Below are 24176 nucleotides of genomic sequence, written 5' to 3'. Positions count from 1 at the left end.
GGAAGGACAAAACAGACACAATACAAGATATAAGTGAAGAAAAATATTTACAAAATCATACGCCCAGGAAGACAGCCTACCAAGGGTCTGCGTGACAAAGAAATCCCGAAAATCAGCATCGTTGGGGTTAAAAACTCTGCCTTGTGTTTCGTGAGAAAAAGTAAAGGGCAAATAAAGGCCACAATAAACCTGGGAATTTTAGAAAGAAATTGGGGCTTTAGATTAATTAGTGAAAATTTCTTGAATTTATAATCAGCCTTGTTTTGTATTTTTTGCCCTTTTTAATCCTCTTATGAGTACTTAGACTTTTACAGAATAACACTTTTTTTGTTTTGGTACTTAACCTTAATTCCTTCACATCAGAGTTTCATATTCAATTACTTTGTTTTACATTATTATTTTTCAAGTTTTATGCTTATAAATGTGCTATTAAGCCAACCTATTCAGGTTGTGACAGGCTGAGAATATAATGCTTAAATGATGACATAATGGTTATGCAGAATTATTACTCCTACTGTTTTAAACCATTTGAAGTGATGTTTATTTCTCCTAATTTATTAGGCTTGCTCAGGGCAAAGGGAGAAAACGTCTAGCGTTTTGTTATGCTGCTAATTACATCATCGTGTGCTTGCCATCTACGTGTTGATATGCGTCCAGTGCGACGTGTTATTTCTTCAGGTGATAGCAGATTTTGTATTATTCATGATCTTTCATAGATATAACTATTTATTCTTTTTATTTGGTCATTCTCTAGCTCTGTTTCAGAAAAAAAGCTTTCTTCGTCTCTGCAAATGAAACTGAGTCCTTCAAGAATCACATTGTCCTCTGTTTGCCTCATGGGGGGACAGGGAACCCAACCTTTTGGCTGCCCATTGAACAGCAGGTGCTACCAGTCTTCATCCCAGATGAGGAGTGATTTCAGGGAAAGGTTTTGTGCAGCAAAACTCAATCATTTCATAGATATCACGAGTAATTTTTACTGAGCTTGTAGGAAAGCTGCATCATTTTCCCAGCTCTGCAAGTGTGTGGCCCCATTTTAGGTGATAACTAGTTTTAGTTTTTTTTTTTTTAATCAGTTGAAAAATTTACTAATTAAAATGGGCAGAATTGGTTGGATACGTCATGAAATACTGCTCTTAAGTTTCTTCATGCGTGGGTGGGGGAGATAAAAGTTGCCAAAAATGAATTTCGGATTTTAAATTTGTATTTTGATTATACTTGAGCTCCTCAAATAACACTCTACTGTTTCCCTTATTTAACGCTTTTTAAACACGGTGATTTTGAGAGTTGCAATTGGTAGTGTATTTGTACTGGAGAACTTCTCAGCCCTTCCCTGTCTATAGAGTAACAATAGCAGCTTATACCTTTTTTTTTTTTTAAGATATGTTTATTTATTTAAGAGAGCAAGAGAGAGAGCACACGAGAGCCAGCGTTGGCACATGCCCATGCTGGAGGGTGGGGAGTGGCAAAGGGAGAGGGAGAGAAGCATACTCCTGGCTGAGCCATCCTGATGGGGGGCGTGATCTCAGGATCTTGAGCTGAAATCAAGAGTCAGTCCCTTAACCAACTGAGCTACCCAGGTGCCCCAACAATAACAGCTTATAAAATAAGACTCAAAATATTTGGTTGTAGGCAAAAGTAAATTATATTAGAAATTTGTAATATCATCAACTTTACCTTTGTCTTCTCAATAGCTTTTAGATTTGTCACTAAATGGGCTTTTGACCAATACAGACATGAGTTAAAAAAAAAAAAAATGCTCGTTTTTTTTTTTTTTCGGGTCACTAACTGATTTGTTCCCAAAACCTTCTTTGCCTCCTACGAAGTGCACCTTTGATTAAATTCATTGTTTTAAAGATGGAAGCCTTAAGAAATAAAAATTCCTAATCTCAGCCTCTTCTTAGATTTCATTCCACCTGATTATTTGCACACTTTTATTTAAACAACCCTAAAAGAGTGTCTACCAGAAAATTTTCTTTTTTTTTTTTCTTTAAAGATTTTATTCATTTATTTGAAAAGAGATAGAGAGGGAGCACAAGTAGGCAGAGCGGCAGGGAGAGGGAGAAGCAAGCTCCCCACTGAGCAGGGAGCCCCATGTGGGGCTCTGTCCCAGGACCCTGGGATCATGACCTGAGCCGGAGATAGCTGCTTAACCAGCTGAGCCACCCAGGCGCCCCTACCAGAAAATATTCTATAGCAAAAATTCTATAGCTGGCAGATGATATTTTTCTAGAGGTCTATGTGATTTGTTCAGTGGTTGGGAATAACTTAACTTACTGTGAATTGTTTTCAAGTTTGTTCTCAAAAGTTCACTTATCAGTTTTCTAGAACTTGAAACTCATCTAATATATTTCATACATAAATTGTTATTCTTAAAGATTTTTATTTACTTATTTATTTGACAGAGAGAGAGACCTTGAGAGGGAACACAAGCAGGGGAGAGGGGAGGGAGAAGCAGGCTCCCAGAGAGCCTGATGCGGGCTCCATCCCAGGACCCTGGGACCATGACCTGAGCGGAAGGCAGAGACTTTAACGACTGAGCCACCCAGGCGCCCCCATAAATTGTTACTCTTAATAATAGGGTTCCCAGCCAACCTTTAAGAGCCTGTAAAAATAGCCCATTTTAGAATTCATAGATAGTTGTTCCATGCTAATCACATCGTAGCACAGAGCCCTGTGTTGGGCCATGTTTGGGTGAGGGGAGAATGTGAGATTCAGAGTTGGAATTCCAGGTTCCAGGAACCCATCTTCGCCCCTTTCAGGGAAGTGGGTAGGTTTTCCTAACTCACCTGAGAGGCAGTCCTTCAGTAGGGCTTTATAAGCTTCTAGGACTGGGGACTGGGTTTCCTGAAGAGTTGGGAGGTGTGGCTGGTGATGTCCTGTGAGGGGCGGACTCTGGATCTGCCCCTACAGTGTGGCCCTGGGAGCCCTCCTCATTCCTCACTCCCTAGGAGACTTGCTTCCTGCCCACCTGTTTTCCTGTAATGGCCCCCCGGCCTCTGCCAATAATTTCACTTCAAAAAATGTTGTCCAAAGCTTTCTAGTAGTGCTTTTTAATCCCTTGCTCACCACTGGCTGGGTTATTAGAGCCTTTCAGCTTTCCTTGCTCTCGTTGAACATCAAATCAAGCAAGCAGCTTCTAAGGCTGGAAATAACAATGAAACAAAACTACCAAGAACAAACTGTCCAGTTCCAGCGCTTCTCTTATTTTCATCTAGTCCTGGTCCAGCAGGGGCTCATAACTCATAGGGGAACTCCAGACTTGAGGAATCTGATGGCGGCACATTCCCCTTCCCCTCAAATTTTTACCAAGGCAGCCTGTGGAGCACATGTTAAGATGTTAAGAATTCTACCCCGAGAAGAAGTCAAAACAGAACCAGTCGGTGCTTGAGAGAAGGAGGCAGACCAGGGACCCCTGTATTTTGTTTCCGGATTGTGGCTTGACTCTTGAGTGAAGAGCTAGATAAGACCCAAGGGTGTGCAAAATGAATGGGTGAGGATAAAGTGCATGGGTTTGGGTAATCTCAGTTCTCCTTTTCCCCCCCTCCCTCCTTCTTTTCCCTTCTCCCTGGCTCCTGCCCCCAATTTTTCTTCCTGCACTGGAAGAGCCATGTCGCTCTGGACTGACTGCTGACCAGCTACAGGTGTGTGTGCGGTGCTAGTGGTCCATCTGCTGGGGTGACTGTCGCCTACAGGCCATTCCCCCTGCGGTCAGCCCAAATCAGGGACCAAGTGTGTCTGACTTAATTTGACTAAAAATAAAACAAAACAAAACTTTACTACCTCTCAGTGCTATAGATTATAATTAAGAATCTGCTAACTACAATTGCCTCTTTGAATCAGATTTTCTTTCTGAATCCTTATCCAATTTTATACGGAAATTTAAAATAAAATTTTATTTGGCAATGTATAAATGTAGTTAGAGAAGTGCAGACATGATGTAATACTTTGAACAAAAGAGAACATAATTAGCATAATAGAAAGTATTTTGATGACAAATGCGTACTCCTAATGAGATTAGAATTTAAATATGAGATAGTGAAATGGTAAGCTGTTTACAGTTTTCTTCACCCAAACTAATATTTAGAATCACATATAACTAGCCTCTTCTGTTTCATGAATATTTCACGAAATGGTTCTTTATCTAAAAATAATCACAAGAGTATTGTGTATTATCTAATTTACTGAAGACCGGAGGGAGGAGGGAGAAGTATGTTTCATTTTTGGTCATCGTTCCTCAGATTTTCATTTGAATAGCAGAAATCTTATATGTTGATTTTGATTGCTTTCTTAAAGAACAGATTCTCTCTTACTGTATAAATAGGATTTAAAATGACAGTGGGTGATCTGCCGTGTTCTTCTGTACCCTTCTGTCTCTGTCACAGAATTCAAGTTCACGTTGCAGAGTACAGGATGTTCTCCCAGTGCACATCCTTTGAGCCTTCAAAATTTGATTTGGCTGTGTGGTCTGACGATAGCATGTTCAGATAAGTACATTGTGATAGTAATCTCTGTGTCTGGGCCCGGATGAACATCTGCTTGCTAGGGTGCCACATGGCAGCACCTTTCTTTGTTTTTCTTCCTTTGCCTTTTTTATTTGAATCTTGTTAAACCCTGAAAATGGGGCTGATTTTCAATATGCAAATGTTCCTATCTCCCTCTTTTGGGAGGGGAGGAGGGAGCCAGATATTTTAAATATGAATACATTGGGAATTTAAAAAGAGTCTGCCCTGTGGAAAGCACACAGCTATAGTTCTGCTATCACAACTCAGACATATTGTAGCAAAATCATCTCCTTAAGACCACAGAGTTGGAGCTACCTGGCAAATTTAATTAAATCCAACAAACACTGAGCAGGCCTTGTGGAGGGTGCCCTGGAAGGTGCAAACATGCAAATAAGACATGATTTGGGCCATCATGGAGCACAGTGGGATAATTTCTTTTACTCGTTTGTTTCCTTAAATTTTTATTGAGGTAGAACATGCGTATAGGACACAGATTTTAAATATAGAGATTAATGCACTCATGGGATGGCCCCCCAGGTCTCTATGTACCATTCCAGTGCCGGAAAAGCACCCTCATGTACCGCCCCAGTTTGTACTCCCCAACAGTAACCAGTAGCCTTACATCTGTCTTTTTGTGTTTGGTGTGGAGAGGGTCAAGTTCATTTTTAGTCTGTTTCCCCCATGATTATCTAATAATCTACTTGATCCAGCACCATTTATTAGGAAGACATTTTCATTTTCCCCTTTGGCTTTCAGTGTGGCCTTTATTGTAACTCAAGTGACCACATTTACATGTTTCTTTTTCCAGACTTTCTGTGTGATTCTACGTGGATCGTGTCGGTACTATAGGGTCATAATTACTATTGCAATATGTCAGGTGTCTGTTCTTCAAAGTGGTCTTAACTATTCTAGGTCTTAATAAATTTGAGAATCAGCTTGTCAATTTCCATGAAAAAGAAATAACAGGATTTTTATTGGAATGGGCTTAATGAAATCTATATGTTAATTTTGGGAGAATTTGATGTCTTCCAAACTGTAAATATAGCTCTCCTTATTTATTGATGAACTTATGACTTTTATTTTATTTGTTTCAGTTTGTATTGTTTCTCAAACTTAGGACTTTAAAGTAATTAATAGTAAGGCACAATGGAAACTGTTACTGTTTTAAATGCTTGTTTCTTAAATACAACCAGTGATTTCTGCAAGCTCTGTAGTAGGATAGTTGGCATAGACCCTGTTAAGAAAATAGTGTTTTTGAAGAGGGAGACAGAATATTTATTATCAGAGAACAAAAGTCGTTTTGAAAAGCAGCTGACTGACTAAACCACACTGTTAAAGAACAGATGACATTCTTTTTGATTTTTCCTGAATGCATTTCAAACGTATCACTGTATTTCCCCTTAATACTTCTTATTCTCCTTTCTGAGACTTTATTTGACGTGTCATCCCATCATCCTGGCCTATAAATGTAGAAGCCTAATGAAACATTGAAAATTAGTTTTGTTTGGAGAATTTTCTGACACCCGTTGTGATTTTTCACGATGGTCTGAAGGTTGTGCAAACAGAGATTGGGAAGTGCTGCTTGGTATGACCTTCCAAGCAATAGAACATGCCGCTCCACGGGCGTTGGCTCCTTCAAACTTTTTCTTAGATGTTTAAAAGATCTTACACCTATTTTTTTCATGCTTTATAGTTAAGGTGTTTAAGTTCTGATTATTGCTGTCTCCGGCCAGCCAGAAACAACAGCAGAGAACTTTCAGAGTTCTCTGAGTTTCAGAGAACCTTCTGAGCTTTGGCTAGGTTAGCTTAGGTTAAGCAGGAGGTAGAATAGACAACTTCTGAATTCCTTTCATCTCTAAATTTTATGGTTCTGGGAGTTGGTAATATCCAGGAATCAGAGAATGTTAGACCTGGGAGGAAGTTTTAAGATAGTCGGGTTCAAGTCCCTCATTGTGCTGGTGAGGAAAGCTACCCAAAGTGGAGAGACTGGAGCTGGGTTGGCTCCAAGGGACAGAGTGGTGGTGGGGGAGGGGGTGCGGGGGGGGGGGTGCGGGAGGGTGGGGTTGGGGGAGGCCCAGGCCTGATCTCACATGACTGGTCAGTGCAGTGGCCTGGAGACAAGGAAGAGAAAAGAGGGGTCACACACAGTTCTGGCAGTCATTCCGGGATTATCACAGAGGTGTAGGGGTGTGAATGGGCTGTGTCACCAGCCGGTATCTGATCAGAAGCCAGTATGCTGTGTCTGAGGTCACCCCCACACACAGGGCCAGGGAGATTTCTGCACTTCCCTTCCACTGGCCTGGTTGCTCTCCTGGTTCGCAGTCTCTGGAGCAGATTCTGCTTTGTTCTCTTGCTTCTAACCTTGCAGGTCAAGCTGGGAAGCCCATAGCTGACTCTGTTCATCCTCCACGGCTTTCGGCCCTTCATGACCTTGTTCTACTTTTGGATTCCTCCTTTACCACATTCCTAAGGGTCTTTGTTTTTGCAGCTCTGGGTCTGGAGCCAAAACCCTCTCACTTTTGCGACGCGCCTGGAGCTTTCCCACAGGAGCAGGATAGAGTCCAAACTACTTCACTCTTGCTAACCTTTTCCCATCCTGCTGTAATGTGTTTGGTCGCCACAGGAAAAAACCCGGAGCGATTCTGATTAAACACCTCCTTTATTTGTTGACGCCAACCACTCTGATGGGAACCACCTTCTTCCTAATGCCAAGCACACCACACTAGTCTCTAGCGTCTCTTGTTTTTTCATGAGATATTTGAACATAGTTGGAGGACTTCAGCACTCATCATACGATCAGGCTTCAGGAACTCTGTTTTAGTCAGTTACGAGGGGAACCTTGGAAAAACAAAATGCACGGTAGGCGGCATCAACAAGCCCATTATACCACTTGGACATAGCTTTTCCCTCATGCTGTTTTATCTTATATTCATTAAGTACACTAGCTGAAAATATCATGCCTGGCTTTATGCCATCCATTAGGGAAATCAAATACAGGAGAAATTAGGATATATTAAACAAATAAGAGAGAGTGATTTTTCCACACTTTACTAAAAGATTTGCCGGTAAAAATATATCCTTAGTTCATTTACATATTTCAAAGGTTATTGTAGATCATTACATCTTTGATGGAAAGTATAATTTAAAGTTAAAGCCGTCAGGAACGGTGGCCTATTAAAGATTAACTAGATATTAAGAAAAATAGTTTGTGAAATAATTTCAGTCATTTGGAGAGGATGAGGATATTTTGTTATATTTGACTTACACCCAGCATTCTTGGGAATGTGTGGTTGAGAAGAAGCAAGGTACAACCATAGCTACTTTTGTTTTTTCCTCACTGTCTCAAGAATCCTCTGTACTGATTGGCTCAAGCCTATTTTGTTCTTCCTAGAAGTGTTAACGATAACTGTAAACTCTCAAAGGCACGGGATGCACAAAGGGAAATGGCAGAAAGGGCTGTGAGTGATGGAAAATACTGTTAGGGCATCTGTATTATCGGTAAGAAGACGGAGTTGTTTGGGGACTGTTGGTCACTGACACGTGTCACAGGGAGGTTTCCAGGATGCTATGTTTAAAGGTTGGGGAGAGACATGCCTTTTTAGATGTTTTTTTTTTTGTTTTTGTTTGTTTTTTTACCGAGCAATTAATTGACTGCTTGAGCTAAAAAGTTCTCTCAGGAGGATCCAGCAGATCATCTTTTTAAAACATGTGGATCCAGCACATTTTACTGTTAATGTTTGTGCATGCATTGCTCTGAATCTCTACCAAAACACAGAAGTAGCCTGTATTTGGATTTCCTTTACTTACTTAGTATTCAGCTATGGAAGATGGATGGTCATGCTTGACCCTTTAGAAGTCCTGTGCATTATCTGTCTAAGTTGAAACATACATGTTCGATGATCATGGCATAAAGTCCAGGGAGAAAGTTAGGGTTCCAATAAGCATCTGAGTAATTATTATCTCTCAGTATACAGGGAGTTTCCCGTCTGCTCCAAGTTTGCTTTCTAGACTAAAAGTTTCTGGTTTGAGTAGCTTTCATCCAACTTCCTCAACATATGAGGAAGCTTTCAAGTGATTTTTTTACCCACATTGTTAAGAATGTACAGGCAAATTGAGGCAGACATATCAGATTCTCTATTGGTTATGTACTCAGTCTTGTCGTATTCACTCGTAGACAGTTTATAAAATCCCATTTTTAGGATGTTGAAAATGAGACATGAAAGTTTACTAACTCGATTTTTCCTTTTCTTATTATATTTTAACTCCTATCAAGTGGAATTTCATTTAGACTATACTGTATAATAAATTTACATTATAGTATACTTTACATGTTGGGGAAAAGATTGAAAAAGTCGGAAGATACCAGGAAAGAAAAAGCATGTCGTAAAATTATATATATATATATATATATATAAAATAAGTGTTTTATACATATTACTATTCATATAGTACTATTACTCTCTGTAATTTATATAGCTGTGGTCTTCTTTTTAGGAACGTAAGATTCTAAGACAAGAAATAGATCTTGTTCCTTTTTGTGCCTACTAAATGCTTTGCGTATAGTAGGTACTTAATAGCTGTTGATTAAATGGAGTCCATATCTTTTGTTTACTAACATGATAAAGAGAATTATGAACCACAGGCAGAATTCTTAAGGGATAAAATGCTTCTGCTTAAAATACACACATGATTAGGCTAAAAATGGGCTGTTAGTCTAAATTACCTAAATAATTTTCTCAATCTCTAGCTTTACTACTGGATTCCTTGTTCATGCCTAGACCCCATCCCTACTATCAAGCTAGTCTGTCATTGTCACGTAAACAGTTAATGAAGTAGAGAAACAAAATATTCAATGACTGCCTTAAGTTAAATACAGTGAATATCATGTGTACAAAAATGGGAGGCCCGTTAAAATACAGTCTCTACTTGATCAGTGTTAATTTCTTAAGTAACATATGGTTGGGGCTTTATTATTGAAAAGCATTTAAATTTTTTATAAGTGTTACATTTCTAAGAAATATATTTTCTTAGGATTTGTTGGAGGTCTCTAAGGGCCTAGAACTGTGTGGAAGTATGTATGATTATATTTATCAAGGTTCTGGCCAGAAACATACCATATGTACTTAATATGTACTTAAATTTGGTATTTAAACGATATTTAATAAACAAGAGTATTTACAAATATGTTGGCAGAAATTAGGGAAATCAAAAAGGGATAATGAGATATTCTGAGGCCAGCAGAAGATGGGCACCTACCTTTGCTAGCAGGGTTGGAGGGGCTAGATTGGGAGCCATTATTGGAACTTAGAAGGGTGGCCCTGCGAAGAGGACTGGCAGAGGAGCAGTGACCTTCAGCCAAGGACAAAGGCCAACCCATGTTAGGCAGATATCCCTTACTCTCTTCCCACAGAGGGATCTCCCAACTGTGCCTTCTTTTCGAACCAATAGGAACTTGGAGGAAGGAGGATTTCTTCAGTGCATAGGTCATTCTAGGTCAGCCTCCCAGGGTGTAAAAGAGTGCAGAAAGACAGAGGGAAGTTTGGGGTTCCTTAACTATTTGTTGGATAGATGAATGGCTGCTTACTACTTTTCTTAATGGATGGTTTTGTTTCTTTTCTTTTCCTTTTTTTAAAGATTTATTTACTTATTTTTAGAGAGAGTGGGGGTGTGTTCAGTGGGGTAGGGAATCTCTTAAGCAGACTCCCCGCTGAGTGTGGAGCCCTAAGCACTTGGTCTCACAACCTTGAGATCAGGACCTAAGCTTATCAGGACCTTGCTTAACCGACTGAGCCACCCAGGTGCCCCAGTTTTGTTTCTTTTAATTAACAGTACTACTTCTTGCCTTCTTAAAAATCTGCATTATTACTTGAATAAGATAAGGATTACTTAGTGGAGTGACTACTATGTGGAAAGCATTTTGCCAGGCCTGCTGCTATCAACAGTGGATAACTTTCTAAGAAACCAGTTGCTAATGCCTTTGTACCTTGCTTTTCATAACAGACCGATGCTGAAAGCAGTGAAACTACTGTTGATATTAAATATTAAATAGTTTGAAGTGACATTATAAGGTAATACAGAATACCTCCTTCAAAGTAAATTTGGGAAGCTTGCTTTCTAGAGCAGTCCTGAAGGGGCATCCCTGTCCCGTACAACTTCCAGAGATGGTAGAAATGTTCGGTATCTACGCTGTGATACAGTGGCCACTGGCCCATGGGTGCTACTAGGCACTTGAAATTGGGCTAGTGCATCAGAGGAACTGAACTTAACATTTTTAGCTACATGTGGCTAGTGGCTCTCATATTGGATGCTGTAACTATAACAAATTGTTAAGTAGATATGCAGGACCCAATTTAATTCTTGAATGAAATCCATTTTGAAGTTAGAAGTTGGATACAGCATTTTCAGATTTTCAGATTACAGTCCTCCATATATAGGAACCTTATAAATACCGGTCACCAGAATGTAAAGGAGAGAAATTGAAAGCAACTAACGTAGAGCAGGTCCTAAGGCTTTAGATAGTAAAAGCAAAGCAAAAAATACAAGAACTTTTCCTGTTACATAGTATATGCTTTATAAATGTAGGTTATATTTATTTAGACTGAGTTCTATTTTTGAAATGACCACTGTATCCAGGTTTCTTATCATTAAGGTTTCTACTTCAACTAAAAAAATAATACATTTATTTCCATGATGTAGTTATCCTGGATATTTAATCCTTAATCACCACACTAGTCGCTTCCATGCAAAGGGAATTGGTTACAAAGAAGATATGCAAAGAGTGAAGATAGGAAATGAATATGTACACAGCCGGAAGAACAAATGACTGTTCTTCATTCATTTTTTTTGTTTGGTTGTTTATTTTGTTGAGTTCATAGGATGTGTGTGTGTGTATGTATTACATATGTGTATGTTTGTGTGTGTATGTATGTGTTTATTCAGCTTTATAATAAAATGCCTCAATTTGATCTGAGAGTTCCCTTGAAGGTTTATCTGGAAAAAAGAAAAAAAAAAAAGAATCACTTAAAGCCACAATTATTTCATAAGGAAAAGCAGATTAGCACACCATAGTGTAATATATTACCTGTAATACAGATGAAAATGCTTCTCAGAGCATTAAGTTCACGGATATTTGTTTTCTTATTATTTCTCATACTACTCAAGCCTACCTTTTGCCTACCTTTTTCCACATTATACTTCATTTGACCCATCTTAAATAGGACATAAGGATTTTATGTGAGACTGTGCCTTTTATCAGGAATAGCTTCTAAGTTCAATACGACAGATTTTTGAAAACGGGCTCAAGAATGTTTTTGTTTTGTTTACTGTGGTAACATACATATACCATAGCATTTCCTGTTTTAACTGTTTTTCAGTGTACGGTTCTGTGGCATTAAGTACATTTACCTTGTGGTGCAACCATCGCCACTCAGGAACATTTTTTAATCCTTAATATTGGGAGGTGATGTTTCCAGTTTCATGGAGATTTGTTTCTTTTCCAAAAAGAACAACAAGAAAATCATCCACAAATCCCCCTTCATGTCTGTAAAGAAATGTCTAAAATCCTATCTAATGGCATTTTTAGAGTGGTATTAAATTAGCAAAGCTCTTGTAAGCTTGTTTGTTAACACACAAAAAGAACTTGTTGAAATAACTTTTAAAATGAAAATGGTACTTTAAATAGGACGAAGCAGTTATTTTGCTTCTTTCCATATCACTTCTGAAGGAATTTCGTCAGAAGCCCAACTAACATTCTGGAACAGTGACACAGTGTGCTAGCAAAAGATTTGTGATTGTAATGTATGGGGTCTGTCACATTTTGTGACTCTTCTTCCTTTATTTCTTAAGTTTGCATCCTTTCTTTTGTTCATTTCATTGATTTCTTGAGAGGACACTAAGACAAACAATGAAATTTTTACTCCTTTTTTTGTGTGGCAAAACACATGCCTAACAGCGTTCTGTGAAAATACTAAAGGTAAAACCAACTTTCCTTCCACAGCAGAGTTCATCCTTCTTACCTGTTGCCATGGTAACCAGGTAAACACTAATAAAACTAAATGGGCGTCAAAATTTCCCTTGTAATTTGTGTTGAAAATTCTCCATAGGACCTTTTAAAAAAATGTGTTAGCCGGGTAGGGGAAGGAAAGGTTCAAGCAGTGGAAGAGAAGACAAACTTTATTTGAATATAGAAAGAGAGTTGAGGGAGTGGAAATCTGTGTTGCTGAGAAAAGAGTTTTCAGAGCAGACTGTTCTGGTATTTTATACCAATTATGTGCAGCTATTGCTTTGAATAAATTTTGCTGCCCTGCTGAGATTTCCTTTTTACAAATCCTGGAGCAATTATAAGATGGAAGTCTGGAATGTATAAACAATGTCCTTTGAACAGTAAATGAGCCTCATTCTTATAAAACGACAGGGTAGGAATGTACTACCTTTTATCCTATGGTTCTCTGCCTTTTTTTCCTCCTTAATCACCGGACTAGTGACTAGAAACTAGTGACTCCTGCAAGAGTATACAAAAACATGAATTTTTGCCTAGAAATACTTTCAAAGTATAATTTCCATCAAATTAAAATTTCTCTGTTGCTGTAACACAATAACCAGGATACTTAATACCTGCTCAATATAGCTACTGATTATATATTTCTATTATATTCTGTTGTATTAGTAACCTTAACATAACTGTATATCAGTTTGTAATAGATTACAAGAAACAAAACACAGCACCAAGGCAGTGTTCGTGGAGAAAAAAATGACACCCTTAGAGCATAGCATGAGTCTGAGTTTCCAAATGTCAGCTTGTTTTATGTGACAGAGCAATGTACACTAATCATGGTAAACAATATATAAAATCCTAAGGAGAAGTCAACTGTCACTTGGAGTTAACTGTAGAAAGCCTGAACTCTCCATTATTTTCCTGAACTTACAGGCCTTATACAATGTTTACAGTAAGGTTTGGAGAGTTGCCTAGCATTGGAATATATACAATTAAACAACAGAGTTGAACAGCCCTTTTATGTCAGTACTGCTAAAAGACGGCCATTATACTCACATGATAGTCGTTCTTGGGACTTAACCTAAACTGGAATGGAGAACATTCATTTGTAATTCTGTCTAAGTGCATGTGGATTTGATTTGATTTGATTCACACAAACCCCAATGGAAATTAAAGATAGCAATAATAAAGGGATCACTGAATGAGAATTATTTCTTTGACTGTCAAAGAATTTAATACTTTTATTTTGTTTGTGACTGAGCATAAGCATTCAGCTCTTTGGACTTTAATGTAAGCTTATATAAACAAGGGAGATGGTGTTTAAATTTATTACAGAGTGAATTTTATTTGTTTGAAAACAACTTTACACGAGAAATCAATACAAAATACACTTCCTGGTACCCTCTTTCAGGCATTGACTAAAATAGCAAATGCAAAGAGGTAACAGAATATCATAGATTAAAATGAAACCAAACACAGACTAGCTGTTAAATCCACATCGTGTTTATAAAAGTCCGATTAGGCTAATCTAGTAGTTATACCTAGTGCCTGAGAGGTTGATCCTTCAGTATTGATGGCAATAGGAGGCAAGGATACGTAACCGGAGTGATCTTTTTTTTTTTTGAAAGGGAAAATATTTAAGAGATTGATTTATAGTTCTGTGCTTTAGTAATATAACTATGTATATTTAATACTCATACTGGGTTTTCTCTGTAATATTTTTTCCTGTCAGTTTCCCAGGGATGTTTGGCTTTTATAATCATGAAAATTAGTTTACAGCAACATGAAAATAAAGCATAGCAAGATCACATAACTCCATACTGAGAGGAAGGTTTGAATTCAGTTCAGGCCAGTGGTTCCAACTGTTTTTTCTTCCTCTTTCAAGTCTCTCATCTAAAATTTGAGAATCTGTCGAACACATTTCTAGAGAGTTTGAGCTGCTTGACAGAAAGTTGGCCTGTTATAAGGCCAAAAGGTGTTTTTCAGAAAAAGACTGTCAACCTGATCTATGAAAGGTTTAGATCATGGTATTTGAATGGCTGAGTTAGAGCACCTCAAAAAATTAAAAGGTTTTCTAAAGTACGATTTTTCAATTAAAAATTAAGTGGTTGTCTCCTCTTACTCCTGGCCTAAAGCTAAACTGACTTTGGAGCCCTCAATACAGACAACTGCCTTTATGGTCCTTTACTTTCTCTTGTAGTATAGATCCTACCGACTTCTCAAAATACTTGGTGAGCTTCCATTTACAATTAGAATATATAAAAGTTTATATTGAGTTAGACCAAGGATTTTCCAAACACGATTTTGACCTACTTTTGGAAATAAGGGAGGAACTTTGGGGAGCATTAGTTGACAGTTGGATGAGGTCAACCAAATGCCCCAAATATCCCTTAAATAACCAAAGGATCTATCATTTGTGAGTGTGGCTAGACCATTCTTGGACCTGTTTATGTGTTTGGGACACTGAAAGCAATGTGATCCACACACATTTGTGAAGTACTATTGGCATTTTCTTTTCACCAAGAAAATAACATTTCAAAAGTTTTCTCCATTACTGATTTTCCATGACTTGAGGAAGAAGTTTGGTTATGATATTATAAATTTTAAAAATATCTCCTTTAAATTTATATTTTTCCAGACTGAAGAGTCCTAATTTTAAAATTATACTTGTGTGGAAATATATCTATTCTTCTAATCATTTTAGTTGTTTTTCATTTTGTTGGAAGGGCAATAATTATAATATAATATATAATATATATAATATATTAAATTATAATATAATTATAATTATAATGCTATTGTAATTATAATAGCATCCAAGATGCACTTGAGTTTTGTACATACTAACATTGGGCTTTTTATTTTATTTCCAACAAATAATTCTCCATGCCCAATGTTAATTGCTCTTTTGGGTTATGGTTCATGTTGGGCAGCTACTTTTCAGGTGGTCCAAAATGGCTTCCAAACTTTGTTTGAGTTGTAACTCATAGTTTAGTGGGATGTCTACTTTACTTTAGTCTCATTCTTAAGGTATTGAGGATCATCTGTTACCTCTTGGACTCATTTTCCCACAGCTCATCCTCATTAGCTCAGTATGTCAGTGTGATGAAAGAGAGTTGTATGTAGATGTGGGTGTTTCAATGTATACTGCTTCTTTTAAATGGTGTATAAAAATGTTAGGTTAAACTAGACATTAGTCCAACAGAGATCATTCTTAGAACTCCCAGTAACTTCAAGGAACTTAAGGGACTTAGGTCATGATTTTTATGTTGGGTTCTTGTTACATATCCTTCCATAATAATGCCCTTTGCACACATATTCTTTTTTTTTTTTTAAATTTTATTTATTTATTTGTCAGAGAAGGTGGGACACAAGTGGGGGAAGTGACAGGCAGAGGGAGAAGCAGGCTCTCCACTGCAGATGCGGACTCGATCCCAGGCCCCCGAGATTATGACACGAGCCAGAGGCAGATGCTTCACTGATTGAGACTCCCAGGCATCCCTGCACACATATTCTTAACCAGACATATGGAGGATTCAAAGGTTGGACATACCTCGCATCTTGGAGAGAGTACAGCATAACTAGAGGAAGTACTACGTAATTAACGGCCCTTAACAACCCAAGATGAGGGCCCTGGATGGTTTGAGGAGAATGGTCTGTGGAAAAATCGAGAAACAGCTCACCTCTCTCTAGGGGAGATTAAAAAGGTTCTGTGGAAGGGGAAACATTTGTGCTCAGCCTTGAAAGAAATAATGATCAGGACGAGTGTTGTTGGTGGCAGAAAAGCCTTGTTATGTTTGAAGGGACGGGAGGAGCAGTGTGCATTCAGTCTGGCAAACCATGTAGGAAGACGAGGCAAGTGAAAAGTTCTTACTCTTATGCTTTGGGCAGTGGAGCCATTAACATTTTTAAGCTGAAGAATGACAACATTTTAGGGAGATTAACTTAGCAGATATATGAAGAATGGGCTGAAGGTGAGGGTAACTCTAAGCATAATAAAGTTTGTAAGTATTTTAAAGTTGATTCTCTGGGAATCTTGTCAAAGATTTCTTGAAAACCCCTGACTGAGGTACCGTCTATATTCTTCAAAGAAAATTACTGTTGAACAACTCTTTTCACTACTGATCACAAAATTATTTAAATATAACATGAGATATGTCTGCAATGTGTACAAAATATATCTAGTCAAGGTGATTCTACATTTTTCTGTTAATTATTTGAATTTGAAATCCACTTTATAAACTCAAGTACTGTGTAAATCCATTCTGCAAAGTGTAGGAATTTCCTGGCAGGTATAAGCTATGATACAATTAGAATTCATTATAGTAAGGTAAATTGTTTTTAACAATAATAACAAAAACAATAATGATAATGATTACAGCTAACATTTATTGAATATTTGCTGTGTGCCAGGCACTGTTCCAAGAAGTGTATGTACACACACACACACAAACACACACATACACATGCAAATCACTACTGTTAAAATATAACATAGAGTAGTTAGGTATGAATTTATTTTATGTTAAACAATAAAAAAGGGAAGAGAACAACATATTAATGTGGTTGATAAATAGAGCAAATTTAATCTATAAATATTGTCCCTTTTCATATAATCAAGAAAATACCTGTGTACAGAGCACTGTAGGAAATGAATAGTGACACTGTTTTATACTGACAATTGAAAAAAAACTGTAATGTAATTAACATATGCTAGAAAGTAAAAATAAATTGGGTGCACAGAATAGTATTTGGGGAGTGGGTTGTGAAGCTATTCCAAGCAGAACACCAGCTTGGATTTGTTTTTCTTTTCCATCTAGAGCTGCCCAACAGCCTCATGGATTTAAAAATATATCTGCGCAGTTTTACTATCTTGGTTCAAGAGTCCCACATTCAATGAAAATGATAGTTCTCTGCATTAGGCTTCAGGTGTTGCCAAGTGCTGGTCGAGCCTCTTTACTAAGGATCTTCTTGGAGCACCTGGGTGGCTCAGTCGGTTAAACATCTGATTTTGGCTCAGCTTATGATCCCTGGGTCCTGGGATTGAGCCCCGCATTGGACTCCCTGCTCAGTGGGGAGTCTGCTTCCTCCTCTTCTTCTGCCTCTCCGCCTGCTTCTGTTCGGGTATGCTCTCTTTCTCTGTCTCTCTCAAATAAATAAAATCTTTAAAAAATCTTTTTTCTTTTTCATTCCTCCTTTCAGAAATTTATAACCCCACCCTGCTCCCCGCTTTTCATTGTTTTATGTATTCATTATGAGGTCAGCTTTTCATTTCCTTAACTTTATTTTTTGAAATCTTTTTTTTTTTTTTACTCACTTACAGAGTTACATTCCAGAATGTCTATCTCCTATAATTATATATGTTGTCTTGTGACAATTTTCTAAGTGCTTCCCCAGAACCATTTTCAAGTTGTTTGTGTAAGTCTGGCTTGAGAGAAAGTTATAGGGATACCAGTAAGGTATCCTGAGAGAACACAGGTCAGGATTTAAATGCTGAGATTACTGACTCCCTGAAGAAAATTGGTCTCTTGGGTGGGTGGGAGGTACCAAGGTGGGCAAGTAGAAACTTTTAGGTAGTGATTCTGGCAGAGGGTTGTCCAGCTGTGAAGAAACTAGAAACTCCTAGCAGAATGACAAGTGTAGAAAACACCTGAAGCCTTCAAAGCCCTGCAGCCCTGAGTTGCCATCAGGGGCCATGTCACCTGTATGGGCAGAGTCTGAGGAGACTTGGGAATCAGGGCTGTGGTGGCATCAAGGACCCAGGGGATGAGGACCAGACCCAGGCAAGAACTTTTGGGTCCTTCATGTCCCAGGAGGCAGACAGAGGTCTCTGTTCCAGCTAAGGTTGAGAGCGGGGCACACTTGGAGAAGAGCCATGAAAGAATGATCCAGTGTGAGCTAGTCCAGGTGCAAGGGGAGAATCTGTATCTGGAATGTGTATAATATGTATGTAGTTTATTCTCTGACCGTCTTCATGTTTGCTTGTGAGCGGTTACCAAGTCAAGCATTTTGTCCGTTTTTTTTTTTTTTTTCAACCATCAGTGGCATTTTATTTGGGAAGTTTCTATGTATTCCATAGACATTCACTTCCTGTTACCACACCCCCCTCATAAAAAAAAAAAAATCAGAAAGACTTAAAAAACTTAACATAAAAAATCTCTTATCTAGTTTCTCTAGTCTTAGGTTAAAAAAAACTTCAGTGGGGCCTCCCCTTTATGACAATACTGCTTTTTAAGGAGAATTCATAGTCTGTTCTTAAGCTCGCTACAGATTTCTACTCCTTCCTGGGGAAAAAATAGTCAATGTTTCTGCTGTCTTTTAATAAATTCCTTTCTTGATTATTACACATTATCATTCCCCACTTGATACCTTCTTAGAAACTTGATTGTTGGATGCATTTTTCATTTGGCAAAAATTCAATGTGGCTTTGCGTGGGATGTCTCAGTGTCAGAAACAGCAGTGTTGACGTTCTGGTTTTGAGAGGGAAAATATATATAGAGATGCATACATTCCCGGAAGAACAAATGTAGGAGACTGAAATAGGGTGCGCACAGAGTTAAGAAGGCTGATAGACACTACCTGGTTTTGAATTCTGTGGCTGTTAGCCACCAAAGCCTGCAGTGTAGGCCAGAATAGAAATCCCTGCAGGAAGAAGTTTGGTTCGGCACTATGGAATGACAGAGTCGGCTTCCTCTTGTTCCAAGTGCATCAGCACAGCCATGTGCGAGGAGGAGCAGTATATGCTCATTTGCAATGAGCGGTTCCCTGTAAGTGATCACTTATGAGCATTTCTGCAAACCCTCTGTCAAACCTAGGCACCGAGGAAAGAGAAAAGCAGCATCCTTTTAAAATATACTTCCAGCTCTAACTCACCCAAGACCCCAGGTCTCCTTAGCTCTGTGATTCGCAAGACCAAAATGAAGTTTAAGTACATGTCACTCTAGGTCATCCGGAAGCTGGTTCACTGGGGCCATCCCGGAAGATCCAGGCGTGCCCGCGAGAGCAGCAAGCCTACCCAGAAGGGTACGCCTTAACGATCTTCACGTCATCCACAGGGCGGTCCTGGGAGTTTGTTTCCACCATTCCTACTCGATTCACCATTCCTATACCTTGGCAGACGCGGCCAAAAATGGTGTGCTTGCCATCAAGCCACTGGGTAGGGGCAAGCGTCACAAAGAACTGGCTGCCGTTGGTGTCTGGCCCTGCATTGGCCATGGCGAGGATTCCAGCCCCCGTGAATTTCAGGTCTGGGTGTAGTTCATCCTCAAACTGCTTGCCATAGATAGATGCACCACCTCGACCTGTCCCTGTTGGGTCACCTCCCTGGATCATGAAGTCTTTGATGATCCTGTGGAACTTCGTGCCATTGTAGTAACCTCGACATGCCAACTCAGCAAAATTCTTACAGGTCTTCGGAGCATGCTTCCAGTACAACTCTAGCACAATGATCCCCATGCTGGTCTCCAAGTATACGTTGGGCAGCTGCCAGGAGTCTGGGGGGATCGCCGCCATAGCGCAGCCGACGGCCATTTTGTCCGTTTTAAATGATCTCCTGAACATGCAGTGCCGAGGACTCAGAGTGGGGATTGAGGGCATTGTAAGAGAAGTACCAAAGCAGGAAACGAAGCGACTGTCTTTGGAGGAGAAACCTGTATTCCTTCAGGCTGTGACAACAGACCATTTCCCAAGAAGTAGCATCAGGTAACAAGAGACTTTTTGTGCAAGGGTCCCTTGGGGCTGGGTTTTGGCATATGTACATGTAATAATCCCAGCACTAGTAAGTACTGATTTTGTCATGGGTAAGGATGCAACTAATGGTAGCAGTTTTTCAGTGAGTTGTTACTAACCTAGCCCTGCTACCTCTTTGTATGCAAGAGTTCTGATCTCTCTTGCCCGGTAAATTAGATGTCCCCTTTCAAAGCTGATGAATGAAAAAAAAGTTGCTCTAGTGATTTCTAATATTATAGTTTTAAAAAAAAAAAAAAAAAAAGCCTTGGAGCACCTGTGTGACTCAGTCGGTTAAGCATCTGCCTTCGGTTCAGGTCATGGTCCCAGGGTCCTGGGATTGAGTCCTGCATCTTTGGTCTCCCTGTTTTGTAGGGAGCCTGCTTCTCCCTCTGCCTTCTGCTCCCTCTGCTTGTGCTCTTTCTCTCTCGCTATCTCTTTCTTCCTCTCTTTCTGTGAAGTAAATAAATGAAATCTTAAAAAAAAAAAAAAAAGCCATAAGGATGAAGTTCCTTCAAACTTTGCTGCCCAATATAGAAGTTAATCATATTTACTTATGCTGCAGATTTTAACCAAATGATCAGAATTGCATATCCCACATGCTGGGCGTAATACTGTTATTTTGAGCAAAAGCTAACCAAAGTAATCATAAAGTACTTTGCTGTTTATTGAATTTTGCTGAAATTGGAGGAATGAGAATAAGTTTACTTCCATTAGAACGGATATCGTACAGACACCTTTCCAGTGCTAGACCATAAAAAAGCAGACCCAAGATGAGGGGTGTGTGCATTTACCCCTCTAACCATTTTGTGACCACACTATAAACATAATAATCCAAAAGTAAATCAGATAGAAACAAGCCGCTTGTGAGCAAGGGTCATGCCTTCAATTGCTTTGAAATCTCTGTTATGCATATAGTGGATATATACTAATAAATACTTGAGGAGTGACCCAGAACCATGTATAATATCATCTTACTCTTTATAGGAAAAATAGATAACTGCATTTTAAAAATTGCAGACACAGAGATTTCTCTCCCCACCCAGCCAGTACTTGCCTCCTTCACCGAAATCAGTGTGCATTGTATAGTTGATGGTATGTTTGAGGACTTGTCAGCCTGGATTCAAGTCCACTTCTTCCAGAAGGGATTTCTGGGTTTGTGTTTACTTGTGTTAGCCACCTGGGGACACTCTCAGTCTGAAAGCCCTTGAGTTTATATTGTCTCCTGGAGGTTTCCTTGTGCCACACTGGTTGTTTGGGTGCAGTACCAGCTGATAGTTCAGACTCTCGGCAGAGATTTGTTTCCTCATCACCCAGTTTCCTCCTTCACCCAGTCACGAGCTGCAGATGTGCACGTCTCCTCTCTGACTCTTTCAGCCCGGTAGGCTGGTTTCTTGTTTGCCTTTCCCCAGAGAATGTGACCTTCTGCTGTCCCAGTTGTCCATGGTGCTGCGCTCTTCTATCTGATTCCTTATTTTGGAGCATCTCTGATTTCTAAGTGGTGCACAACATCATACCGTCTTCTATGGCTGATGGCATCTTAGATGTGATGAAAGATAGTACTTCGAGGATGCAGTTATCTGTCTGACCGTGGCATTTGAAAGCCCAGACTGCAGTGCTACGGACTGGGCTGCCTGCAGGGCCAGAACCCTTATTTTGTATAGAAGATGGTTATGATGCCCTTGTGAGTCTGAAGGTGTGAGCCAATCTGGATGACAGCTGATGTCTTAACAGTGTTCATTCCGCTAAGCCTGTTTGGGGTTGAGGAAACCAGGGCCCATGAAAGTTACTTCATGGTTCTTCTCTCTGCCTAAGTTTCACTGGGAGATGGCATTCAGGTGACCCATTTTGTCCCAAGTCCCAGTTCTTTTCATTAGTTCTCACTGAATACCCCGTCTTTTCCTTAACGGCCACACTTCTACTTGACGACCTTGCTGTTCAGCTGCATCCCTCCGCATTTCTCATAGCAATTAGTCCTCGCCTGTTTCTTTGTTCTCATGTGGGCATCCTAGAATGCCCTCCTGAATCACAGTCTCCGCTTGCTAAAGACTATTTATTTCTCTCCTTCATGAGTGTTGCCAGCATTCTCTTAATGCATCTGTCCCCATGTGATTCTCTTCTTCTTTGGGAAAAGAGACAGGAGGAAGAGAATTAACATGTATTTATTGCCTGCTACTGTCAGGTGCTTTATGAAATTATTTTATATAATCCTCGCAACGACCTGTGCCAGATAATTACTATTATCCTATTTTACGTAAGTGGGGACTGAGGTTCGCGGAGGCCAAGGACCTACCCAAGGCCATAAAGCAGGTAAGGAGTTAAACCAGTCTTTGAAACCTGTGTCAGTGCGGTGCCTGGCTCAGTGGGTTAAAGCCTCTGCCTTCGGCTCAGGTCATGATCCCAGGGTCCTGGGATTGAGCCCTGAGTCGGACTCTCTGCTCAGCAAGGAGCCTGCTTCCTCCTCTCTCTCTTTCTCTGCCTGCCTCTCAGCCTACTTGTGATCTCTGTCTGTCAAATAAATGAATAAAAACTTAAAAAAAAAAACAAAAACAAAAACGAAAGAAGCCTGTGTCAGACTGCAAGAAGTCAGACCATTTCAGTCGATCTCAGTGCTCCATCTGAGGTCTGAGCTTCACTGAGTTTTTGTTTGTTTGTTTGTTTTAGCTTCTCTTAGGTGACTTATCTACAGTTAAGATTGAACACACGTACAGATTTGAGCTAAAGCAGATGCTGCCTCTGACTCCATCATAGGTATAGTCAAATGAAATTTGGGCTTTCATTTGAGGGTGGTGTGTGTGTGTACTTGTTGGTTTGGGTTACTGTGTTAACATTTGAGAAATGCGTACTTCTACCTGAGTTAAAAACAAAAGCTGAGGACTTGCTGATCCAATTCTGAAACATAAAAATCTTAAAATGAGCCTGGTATCCGCTTTGGTGTCTCCTTTTTACATGGAGGACTCTTTTGAGCTTCTCCCTCTTTAGGATTTGGTAAAGCATCTGTTGAAAGCAAACACTATTTTGTATCTACATTTAGCTACATTCTGAGAATCCCTAGAACTTAGGATATAATTTATTGAATCCTTTAATGTCCTAAAAGAAAACAATTTTAGAAACTTTTGTTTCTATAGGTATGATTGACAGACATCTAAACCACTTGGGATGGGAATAATTGCAATAAAATTATAATAAGACACTTTGAGTGTATATATACCATATGATAATAATACGTGAATACATGTTAAGCTAAAAAAAGCTTTACTGATCAGTGTTAGAACCCAGAGAGAGAGGCTTTATGGAAGGTAGGTGACATTCATAATTACTAGATATAGATTGAAATTCAGAAATGTAAATGTGTGTGTGTGGAGGGGTTTGTATACATACCTGTAGCCCTACTAACCCTAATTTATTTACTGGCCTCTTGGTCTCTACTGGTTGGTGAGACCTAGCCATAATAAGCTTGGGTAATCTGGAAGGCAGCTATGCTCACTACTGTACCACCAACTCTGCACAAGCTTAGGTCATCTGAACCAGCTTCCTAATCTTACAGGCTGTACCATGAACTTTGATGATTATTAAGTACTCTCAGGAGAGGGCATTAGAGAGAGGAGAGAATTCTGTCCCGCAGTCCTCACTCTTGGTTTCTGAGCCAAGCCTGTTTTAATGATTCCACATCGGGATTCCTTCTTCCTGATACGGCTGTGATCTGGTTAGTGTCTGACTTTTTCACACCCTTAAACCTGGCCTCTCTTTGAAAGTAAGTAGTAGCCAGGGCAGCCTGACTGCAGGCCTGGGGGCTGACAGGTGATGACTGAGAGTGGTGCCTTTCTTATCTTTATCAAATAAAAAATTTGAATGAAAAATGTAGGATTGAGTCTGTCACTTGCAGTAACGTTGGAAGTTAGCCAACAATATTGAGGCCTGATTTTTTTCAAGACAGGTGGCAATGTATATTT

At 39.3% G+C, this 24176-nt stretch overlaps 2 protein-coding genes across 9 annotated transcripts in view; one reads left to right on the top strand and one right to left on the bottom strand.

Annotated features, from left to right (window-relative positions):
• RBMS1 (RNA binding motif single stranded interacting protein 1) overlaps nucleotides 1-24176 on the top strand; it is a 214062-nt gene that overhangs the window by 7902 nt on the left and 181984 nt on the right. The window lies entirely within an intron of this gene.
• Nucleotides 18535-20010, bottom strand: LOC123950611 (peptidyl-prolyl cis-trans isomerase-like 1). The gene has a single exon (XM_046018674.1). It carries the CDS (start codon nucleotides 20008-20010, stop codon nucleotides 19510-19512), a length of 501 nt encoding a protein of 166 aa, XP_045874630.1. The 3' UTR covers nucleotides 18535-19509.

Source organism: Meles meles, chromosome 9, assembly GCF_922984935.1.
Source record: "Meles meles chromosome 9, mMelMel3.1 paternal haplotype, whole genome shotgun sequence".
Taxonomy (NCBI): Eukaryota; Metazoa; Chordata; class Mammalia; order Carnivora; family Mustelidae; genus Meles; species Meles meles.
Note: the sequence above shows the minus strand (reverse complement) of the source record. Positions and strands in the feature narration are given on the sequence as shown.